General features: G+C 34.2%; 2 protein-coding genes across 2 annotated transcripts; one reads left to right on the forward strand and one right to left on the reverse strand.

The window, feature by feature from the left end:
• The first annotated feature begins 1,908 nt into the window (after positions 1-1,908).
• On the forward strand, positions 1,909-3,832 carry LOC106651388. Its single transcript, XM_014369860.2, has 4 exons — positions 1,909-2,001; positions 2,088-2,295; positions 2,479-2,852; positions 3,094-3,832. The coding sequence occupies exons 1-4, from the start codon at positions 1,947-1,949 to the stop codon at positions 3,354-3,356; spliced, it is 900 nt and encodes a 299-aa protein (XP_014225346.1). The 5' UTR covers positions 1,909-1,946; the 3' UTR covers positions 3,357-3,832.
• Positions 3,833-4,816: 984 nt separating this feature from the next.
• Positions 4,817-6,735, reverse strand: LOC106651443 (glycine-rich cell wall structural protein-like). The gene is made up of 4 exons (XM_014369937.2): positions 6,643-6,735; positions 6,169-6,456; positions 5,374-6,085; positions 4,817-4,974 (listed from the first exon to the last, which is right to left on the reverse strand). Exons 1-4 carry the CDS (start codon positions 6,695-6,697, stop codon positions 4,818-4,820), a joined length of 1,212 nt encoding a protein of 403 aa, XP_014225423.1. The 5' UTR covers positions 6,698-6,735; the 3' UTR covers position 4,817.
• Positions 6,736-10,089: the final 3,354 nt, after the last annotated feature.

The following is a 10,089-nucleotide window of genomic DNA, read 5'->3' on the forward strand; positions in this document are numbered from 1 at the left end:
TTGCAGATGATAAATTTGAATTGTCTTATTTCAGTTTCCTTAAAATTATTCGAATTATCAACAAATTTTTAATTATCATTAATTATCACTTCCTTGATTTAATTTAATTATTAACTACCAGTATTGGAACAGTAATATAATCAGAAAATGTTATTCACATGTTTTCTCGATGAATTATTAATAATAATTTTCATATACGTTATTTTTTACTACTCATTATATCAATTTCGGGAAGTCAGTGCGTTTGTAAGTTTTCAAAATTAGTCTTATGATTCTCAATGGCATACAGCTAAAATTTTTAATTTTATAGCATTGACTATCCATAGAAACGTTATATTAAACTCTTGAATGAATCATTAGTTGTTGACAAGTTATTATTTTTTTTTTTTTCATTAAAAAATTTTTTACGAATATCCATGAAAATAAAATATTATGTACTTAAACATAACATATTTTTAAATACTTGTAATTATTCACTTGTTAATTCATTACAACAATAATTGTTTGTTATACCTTTTCAAAAAGGTACGACTTGAATATAAGAGAAGATACGTTCGTAGTTTACTTTTTTACTTTGAGTCATATAATTACGAAGGAAATCTTCGTGCAATTTCAATTGTCAACGAAGTATAGATGATAATTATGTATCAATCATCATTTTGTGTCTCCAAAGATTTCATATATAAGACTGGACTGTGTACTCAGTAGTAGACAGTTCGTATTTCGATTGTGTTGGCAGTTCGTAGTTCGGATTTCGTTGTTGTGTGAAGTGAAAAAATAAATTGTTACAATGAAATTCTTATTTGCTATTTTAATGATTTTTGTTGTGGTATTGAATGTTCAAGCCCAATTTGGTAAGAAGTTCTATTGATAAATATTTCAGTATGGAAAAACTTATTCTAACTTTTTCACGTAGATATTGATATAAATGGAGGTGGTCCTGGATACGGCTATGGCAATGGCTATGGTCAAGGTTACGGCAATCGCGGCGGTTACAACGGGCGTGGAAACTATAACAATGGTCGTGGCAATGGAGGATTCAATGGAGGTAAATAAATTTTGGTAATAAAAAACAGAATTGAACTGTTGAATTAATTATTTTTTCACTTTCAGGGTACGGCGGGTTTGGAAGATAAAACAATTATCTTATTCAATTGAAATGTGTTAAGTTGTGTAGAATTAGTTACTGAAACATTCAATTTAATATAAATAATGATGTTTATTCATGTACTTAAAAAAATATGAATGTTATAAATAAAAAATATTAATTATTTACTTTAGTTGTTTCATTTCAATGGCAAGATAATTTATAAACTACTTAAAAAAAAATAAAAAAATAATAATAATAAAAGTTACATAACATCGGTCAACGACCAAAATCTTGTTTGTATCAAAAATAACTTACATGCATCTTTGTGTGTGTGTGCTTCTCAAAGAGATTGAAAAGGAGCAAATTTCTTTAAAAACTAATTCATTTCAGTTACGCTACGATTATTCATCATTTTGATGTTTTTGAACGTTGACAGCACAATGAAAGTTCAAGGCCTTGCAGATTTTCTATAATACACATCCTGTTTGCTATTTCTTACGTACAAAAAGTTAGGAAATCCCAAGTCTTCAAACGGTGTCTGCTCATATAAAGTACGTCAAAGACATATATATCGGCCTTGTGTCCAAAAAATCGCACCATATGCGTGCGCGTTAAAGAAGGAGAAAGGCGCGTACAAAGGTGCCAATGTGCTCTCTTCAACCGATGAGCAGTGCTTGATAGTCTCACATTGCTAGGCCGGTCTTCGCTGCGCACAGATCGATGTATCACATGTATTTGTTTGATTGTCGATCTATTTAACAATATAAACAAAACTGTAAGGATATATTAACATATTTTTATTCGTCTAATTTATTCATTACAAAAAAAAGTCTTTTGAGCAACTAAAAAAGTGGAAATGAAGTTCAAACTAGTATTTTTGACTATTAGTTGTGTATTCGCGGCAGCAAACGGTAAGTTTTTTTTTTTTTATTATTTGAATATATTGACCGTTAAAATTTTTCAAGGAATTAATTTTGTACACATTTTTTTTCATTAGCTTATCCATTTGGAGATGGTAGTTTTTATTTCCCCGATCAAATAGGGGCAGTAGCCTCGAGCAATGCTAATAGTCATGCTCAAGTAAATAACGGACCTCTGCCTCATTATCCGCAGCAACAACCTCAGAGCCCCCATCAACCGGCTAGCCATGGTTTAATCGATAATGATCGTCTATCTGGTGGAGGATTTGTCAATAATAATATTGGGTGAGCCAGAGTTTTATTTAAATTTATATATGTATAAAAGTTTTTGTGCACTGTCGGTTTGAGACATCATAAACAAAGTACAATACCATATAGTTAATATTAAAAGTTGTTAATAACGAGCAAAAAAATCGACGTCGATGATAATATAATTTTTGCATAATATTTTGTTACATAATGAAACAGGTTAAACCCTCATGCTCCAGTAGCGCATTACCCATCGGAGTCAATGTATGTGCCTCAAAATCCAGTCCATGCACCTCCGGTTTCGGGTTATGATCAATCGTCATTCAATACTCAAGCACAAGGACCTTATAATCCAGTACACCAAGCTCCAGTAGCGGGCTTTGGTCAATCTCAATCCAACGCTCAAGCGAACTCTCAAACCTTCGGCGATGGCACCTCCCTGACCAACGCCGTCTCTGGTAGTCAGTCAATCAATGCCAATGGCGTAGCTAGTTCGGCGGCTGCTGCAGCAGTTGCTGGTATCGTCATCATTGATGGAATACCCGTAGCAACTTCGTCCGCGTCGGCATCATCTGCTGTTGCAACTCCTCATGGTAACAAATATTTTTGATATTTTACGTAATATTTTACTTTGGAAAAACACATTCAATATGATTAGAAAACTAGCCAACTTGTTATTAGTTCGATGCTAGGAAATCCAATGTTAAATTACACTGTGCGCTTAGATCGATTAAATTACTGAACGGCATGAAATTAGATATAAAACCAGTTTTTATCTGTGCTTACTATCGAATAACAGTAAAGAGAATAAATTTTAATGAAAAAAATTTGCAGGTGGTTCAAGTTCATCGGTATCTTCGTCAGCCAACGCTGGAAGTGGTTTCCAAAATGGAATTAATCAACAATATCCTAGTCCTCACATGCCTTATAATAATTATTACAATTCAGCTCAACAGCCGTGGTCATTTAGGGTGGGAGAAGACGATGATGATAAAAAAAATTCAACCGAGGTAGAAAACGAATTGAAAAGCGATGAAATGACGACGAAATCGAAAATCATTGAAGAAAGCACTGATAAAATTGTATTTAAAGATTGATCGTGTAAATTTGTGATACGTAGTACTTTGAACAAAAATTGTTGTAAATAATTCATCTGATTATGATAAGTTTAATTTTAATCAAATAGTCAAGTCTTTTGTGAACCATTTCCGTGTAGAGTCGTTTTTTAATCTTACTGTGGCTGTAAATTTACTTAAAATATAAAATTTTAGATACCTTTTCACATTTTTCGTAAAGCAATACCAATAAAAATTTACCGACTAACTATGAAATATGTACTATTCTGTTCAAAGATGAGTCCTATTATGTTCGTAAAATAGACGTTGCACAATATATATTACAGTATGAAAAACATTAAAAAACTATAACTCATTTTTAATATCTATCGAGCATTCAGTGATAATGTTCAAAGTTCGTTTATTCAAGGATGTTAAAAATGTAAATACTACAAATCTATATCTCTACTTTTGTACAATGAATATTATTAAAATTAAATTTAAAATTTTCTTAGAAATTATGATATTTATAACTTATTGACCATGCGGAACATTAAATTATTAAAAATCAAGCAAGAAAAAGTCCACAAATTTAGAAACTTAAAACAAAGAAAATTATAAACTAGTTTTATGGAAAGAAAAAAGTCTGTAGGATAGTATAATTTTTTCTTTTAACTAAATTGTAACTATTAAAAAAGTACAAAATCGAATAGCTGATGTTTGTTTTCAAACTTCTAGTTGATGTATTACATGAATAGTCATAACTAAACGAAATTTTAATCGATAGCCTTTAGCTTCAGTTTGTTATTACTGAACTTTTAAAATAGTTATCTAGTCTCTGTATATATTGCTGAGTTTTGAAATTTAATTATTTTTAGTTTATTTTTCCTCCTTATCATATGAGGAAAATTAAATTGGTAAAAAAAGTCTGTTAATTTTAAAAGATGATCAATCAAAAAATAAAAAATTATTCATGAAACATATTATATACGAATTGAAATTGAATTCATATTCAGAAAAACTAAATCTTTACTTTATAGATTTGTATTCAATAAATTGAATAGAGTTTTATGTTCAGAAAAAAACAAGAAATATTAAAAGATATTGATATTTATTAGTATCACAATATGCGACTTAAATATAAAATGGATGAATAATTTGAATACATGATTTTTCATATAAATTATCAGTTGTAACAAAATAAACAATTTACGATGTGTTACATAATAGCTTTTTTCGTTGGGTACACTTTCTTCAATAATACTCTACAATTCATGACTATAACGGAATCCAAATTTTTAATTTATCGAATAATGTTTTGGTTCTAGTTGATGATAACATATGATTTAGCCTTTTTTGTAAATGATGTATAAAACTACTATACACAGACCACTCATCACAAAAAAAAATATATACCGTAATGAACTTTTATGTCATGATTTTTCACGAGTATTTAGCATACATGATATGCAAAGCGCAACGCTCTGTTTTTCCTCCTTCTATTTACGCGGGGATCTTGCCAGCAGACACTTCAAACGTGCCTTTACCGGTTTCATCGACCTTCGAGCTGCTGCTGCTGTAGACGCCTTGAACTTTGTCGGTGGAGCCAGATTCCTTGACATCGGTCTCATCATCTGAGATTCTTGAGAAAAATCCTCCTCTGTAAAAAAAACATGTTTTTATAACAATTATTTTTCTCTCTCTTTTTCTTAGAGCAAGTATAAATACTAAGTAAGCGTAAAAGTCGAAGCTTTACAATCTACTCGTGTTCGTAAACATAGAAAAAGGATATTTTTTCTCGCTCAGTGTTGTGACTATACTAACAACTAGTTTTACGACGCGATTTTCGATCCAGAAATTCGAAGGACAACCGGTTGAGTCAACGTTACATTAAAAAACGAAGATGAGCATTGAAATAAAATCAAGGCAAGATCGACCGAGTCGATCTCGCAAAGCTGTTGGCAAATTTTGAATGCAAATCAGAGAAACGAACACGAGTTGAAAATTTGCTATTCAAATTAAGACGAGCTAGTAGGCGTGCAAGTGTATGAATACTGACCCATTGCCGAATCCACCGGCATTGGCATTGGCATTGGCATTGGCGTTGGCGGAAGCACCGCTGAAACCAGATCCACCGAATCCACCGGCGCCGTACGGGGAAGCGCCGAATCCGCCTGGGAATCCACCGCCGAGACCGCTCGAGCCGGCGTTAGCGTTGGCGTTGGCGTTGGCGTTGGCAGAGGCGCCCGAGCCTCCGAAACCAGATCCGCCGAAGCCACCTTGGTTGTAGGGGGAAGCGCCGAAGCCACCACCCACGGCACCGGGGTAGGCGAAACCGCCGCCGAGACCGCTGGATCCAGCATTGGCGTTGGCGTTGGCGTTGGCGTTAGCGCCCGAACCGCCGAAACCTGCACCGCCCAAGCCTGGACCGCCGAATCCGGGACCTCCGAAACCTGCACCACCGGCTCCTGGGCCGTAGGCTCCTGGGAAGGCACCTACTGGGCCACCAAGGTTGCCACCACCGAAACCACCAGCTCCGGCTCCAGCGTTGGCGTTGGCGTTGGCGTTGGCGTTAGCGTTGGCTCCTGCGCCTCCAAGGGCAGGGCCTCCTAGGGCACCACCACCGAGGTGGCCACCATTGTAATGACTACCGCCACCAAAGCCTGGTTGGTAATAGGCACCTGGGCTGCCACCGAAACCACCGGCACCAGCACCGGCACCAGCAGCGGCGTTGGCATTGGCATTGGCATTGGCGTTGCTGAGACCAGCACCTAATTTACACACAATCATATTTTTATTCGTACAATTAATTTTAAATACTTTAAAGTTGCGATGAAAAGTCAAAAGAACTCACCTCCAAAGCCACCGTGTCCAAGACCGCCACCTACTCCGTGTCCGCCGACTCCGTGTCCGTAGCCACCCTGAGCACCGAATCCACCGCCATGGCCTCCTTGGTAGGCACCGGGGTAGACAACGCCGCTGTTTCCAAGAGCAGTGGCATCGGCGTTAGCGACAGCTCCGCCGGTGGCATGAGTCTTGGTATTTGTTTGGGTGCCTGCACCGCCGAACGCACTCGACGAGGACGACGACGAGCTCGAAGACGAGCTTGAAGCTACTGAACGGCGCGAACGTGGCACGTACGCTAAACATTTCAAAACAAATTTATTCAATATTTTCGTAACGTGAAATTTGCTCGATGATTAATTTTAAATTATGTGCAATATTTTGAAGTAAAAACTGTCTAGTATTATAACTTGTGTATTAAAATTTGATTGTAAAAATCACTAGTGTTAAATAAATAGTTGACTTAGTCGTGTAAATAATTTACCGTGAGCAATAGCAACAATGGCCAGAAGGCCGAAGACTAAACGTAACTGGACCATGTTTGTTCGGTGTCTGAGGGACTTGTGATGCTCATCATCGAGAGACGCCGGCTACTTATAGCTCGCATCTCCCACTCACGATTCCTTGATTTCTTGCCATCGAAAAAACCCACCGAGCCGATACACAGAGCCATTGCGGCTTCAGATTTTCTCGAGCACACAGCTGTCTATTCCATAGTACAATGTATATACTTGTATGTGGCCTGTACCAAAAGACACCACAAAGCAACCATTTGGAATTACCCCAAGGTCGGCGCAAGCTTTTCGATCACGTATCTAACATCTGCGTACGCAGGGATGAGGCCTTTGTTTGGCCCGAAAAAGGTAGACACGCAAATTTCTATTGTCCACTCACACGTCAACTGAGTGAAAGTGATTTTTGGACAACACAGCGTGTTTACAAAAAAAGCAATTTGTTTTTCTACCATTCGTTGCAGATTATTCTTTTGCTGTGCGAAATTTAATTTATTGAGCTTTTGCCGCATGAAAAATTACACGTTCAATCGATGCGTTTTGACTTGAGACGTAAACATTGCTCTACTTCCCTTGACTGATATTCGAGCGAGCTATCAAATCGGTCGTTCAATATCACTTGCGCATTAATATAATCAATGACAGATGCTCATTTTCCATTACATCTTAAACTAAATGATACATTTCTGATTTTTGAACATCCTAATTTTAGATCATACTTCATAGTTATAATGAACAAAAAAGCCGGAATGTGTCATAGATTAGCTAATTATTTTGCAAATACAAAAAAATATTCAAATCAGTATTTCACGCGCAAAATTTTACGATGTTCAAGTCCGAAAAAATAAACGAAAAAAATTAAGAAGCTTTAAAAAATATTTGTATTCTTTGCAACAAATGAATTTGACTTTTTTCATTATCACCCGTCTGATATAAATGTCTAAAAATGACCCAACTTAGATACACCAAAATCTTTCGAAAAAAGATATATCTGTGATTTTTCGCATACTTTCGTATTCATTAATTATATAGATGAAATGCCATGTGAGATTACTTTTGCGCATAACAATTTCATAACGATTCTACGATATAGATATTTAAAAACGTTTGGGAAAAATCCAAGGAGACGAAATTTCAAGTTTTGAATATTAAAGTGTATACGTGACCAAATGACGTACGAAGCGTCTAAATTCAAGCGAATGTTAATTTACTAACACAATACGTTGTATTTTTTAAATCAAAGTGTTGAATTATTTTTATTTCATACATTTGATGATTTATGATAGTCCATATGTAATTTTTGTTCAAGCATTCTATCCCAGCAGTCCTAATTTTACAACTGGCGAATATCATAAAGCAGTGTTTTGACTTTTTCTTTTTACAGAGTTCTTTGTATTCGTAGCATTGTTAGATATCACCTTCCCCTCTCCTATTAAGGGGGGTGGTAGGTTCCCAGTTGGATTTCAAAAGTAGTTATTTTTTAACATGTAGTAAATCGAATTGATTTACAAAATATAAACATAATAAGTATTTACTGTTAAAATATTCGGTTAAATGTTTAGTTCAAACTAACTAAAAATAAGCTAGCCGCCGTAAATTTATTCACGCAATCGAAAAAAAATCCAGTGACCGCTGTAAGTCAAATCTTACTAGATGCTCTTCATATTTTATAATCTATTTAGGTGCATAATGTACGAAGTAACGACGTTAAGATAAATTAATTATTTGCATTATTAAAGTTTTTATAATAACAAATGAGATGACTTTTTTTGCCTTCATTTTTATGACTTCAAATTGATAATGTAGCAACAAACTCGACTTGAAATCATTACCTTATATTTTATGAACATAAACAGTGAGAAAAATTTTAAGAATATCGGTTGAGTAGATTTTCATCAACTCATCTTTTTTTTTAGTTATACGCGAAAATTTTTTTACGCTCGCTCATATAATATTTATGGATACATCCATTTTACCATGTACACAAAAGAAAATTATTATTGCTTAAAATTCATCCAATGGACCCCCCCCCCCCCCCCCCCCNCCCCCCTGTATTTTAATGTCACATTATGGTTTCAATTTCTTATTAAGCTTTTATCTATGAAGAAAAGTATTACTTTCCTGTCTTTCTATATTTCTAAATAAACAATATTTACATAGGAACTCGAGTTGTCAAATTGATAATCATTACTGGTACAGTATGTGTACGTAATATCAAGTTAATGCTCAAACAAAAAACATCGACGCACGAGCCAACTATCATACATAAAGTATTACAAGGTTCATTCACTATAGTGTATGTACATTATACGTGCAAACGTATCATAAATGTGCGTGCGTGGAGTTCCCCGTTTAATTTCGTAATTTTATGCTACGTACAATATAGAGCATTTCACATGTCCCCAAGAAAAATCGTCAATTAGCAGTTGTACACATTGATGACGTATTTCAAGTACCGGTTGATTACCATGAAATAAAATCGCAAAATTCACGTATATGAAATTAGTGTTTGCAAATTCAAGCAGGAGCAGAAGTTCATTGAACATCTCTTATATCATCTTAGTCATATTAAAAGCCTAACTATGAGTCCCAAAAAGGAAAAAGATTGAATCTATGTACGTTCATATGCTAATTTTGATTTATATACAAAGTTCTTTGTTCCCCGAGAAGTCTCGTCGAAAATGTATGGAGAATTATCCAGTAGTGGGTGATTTCGGCTTTTGGCAATATTAACGTTACAGTGTTTATGTATTTTAAAACGCTCTCATGAATTTTAATCAATTAGTCAATTCACATAGAGCACGTGTAAGTGTATTCTAGAGTTTACGTATTTTTTTAGCGGTATTACTTTAATAACATCTATATTTTGGTATAAACATGTTACAAAACTGGCACGAAAAATGGTTTGAATAAATAATTTCAAAATGGTGGATGAAAATCCATTTAACTAAAGTGAATTAATTTTTTTTGTAAATATTTTTAAACTAAATATTTTATCAAAGAGATATTTTATTGAATTAGTGCAATTATATTTTTAAGCTATAACATAAGCTAACGTTGATGAAATTAATCAAACCACAAAATGTAGTGATTTATTAGTCGATTTTCCATGAATTTCTAGTACTTTTTATTTTTACGTCGGATAAAAAAACTTTCTCTTACTATACTGGGTTAGTAGCAAAAACGATGTATGTTAAGATTAAAAAATATATTTCGTCACTGAAAAAAAACAATGTTTTTAATGATAAAATGTTTTTTGCATTTTTTATCCAATTGCTTTTGAATCAAGAATACCATGAAGTTAAAAAATATTCATCAAATTTTATTATCATAAGTATATTAGAAAAAAAACTTACACAATAATCAGCACCAAAACACACAACATGAAGATTCCAAATATATTGAAAATTTTATGTTGA

The sequence above is a fragment of the Trichogramma pretiosum genome, unplaced genomic scaffold (genome assembly GCF_000599845.2).
Source record: "Trichogramma pretiosum strain Unisexual culture from Peru unplaced genomic scaffold, Tpre_2.0 scaffold9, whole genome shotgun sequence".
Lineage (NCBI taxonomy): Eukaryota > Metazoa > Arthropoda > Insecta > Hymenoptera > Trichogrammatidae > Trichogramma > Trichogramma pretiosum.

Excerpts from the sequence above, each read along its gene's own strand:
- LOC106651388 (XM_014369860.2), top strand. The coding sequence starts at position 1,947 with ATGAAGTTCAAACTAGTATTTTTGACTATTAGTTGTGTATTCGCGGCA. Across the intron at positions 2,002-2,087 it reads TGTATTCGCGGCAGCAAACG|CTTATCCATTTGGAGATGGT; the intron begins GTAAGTTTTTTT and ends TTTTTTCATTAG. Across the intron at positions 2,296-2,478 it reads TTTGTCAATAATAATATTGG|GTTAAACCCTCATGCTCCAG; the intron begins GTGAGCCAGAGT and ends ATAATGAAACAG.
- LOC106651443 (XM_014369937.2), bottom strand. The coding sequence starts at position 6,697 with ATGGTCCAGTTACGTTTAGTCTTCGGCCTTCTGGCCATTGTTGCTATT. Across the intron at positions 6,457-6,642 it reads CATTGTTGCTATTGCTCACG|CGTACGTGCCACGTTCGCGC; the intron begins GTAAATTATTTA and ends TGAAATGTTTAG. Across the intron at positions 6,086-6,168 it reads TGGACACGGTGGCTTTGGAG|GTGCTGGTCTCAGCAACGCC; the intron begins GTGAGTTCTTTT and ends TGTGTAAATTAG.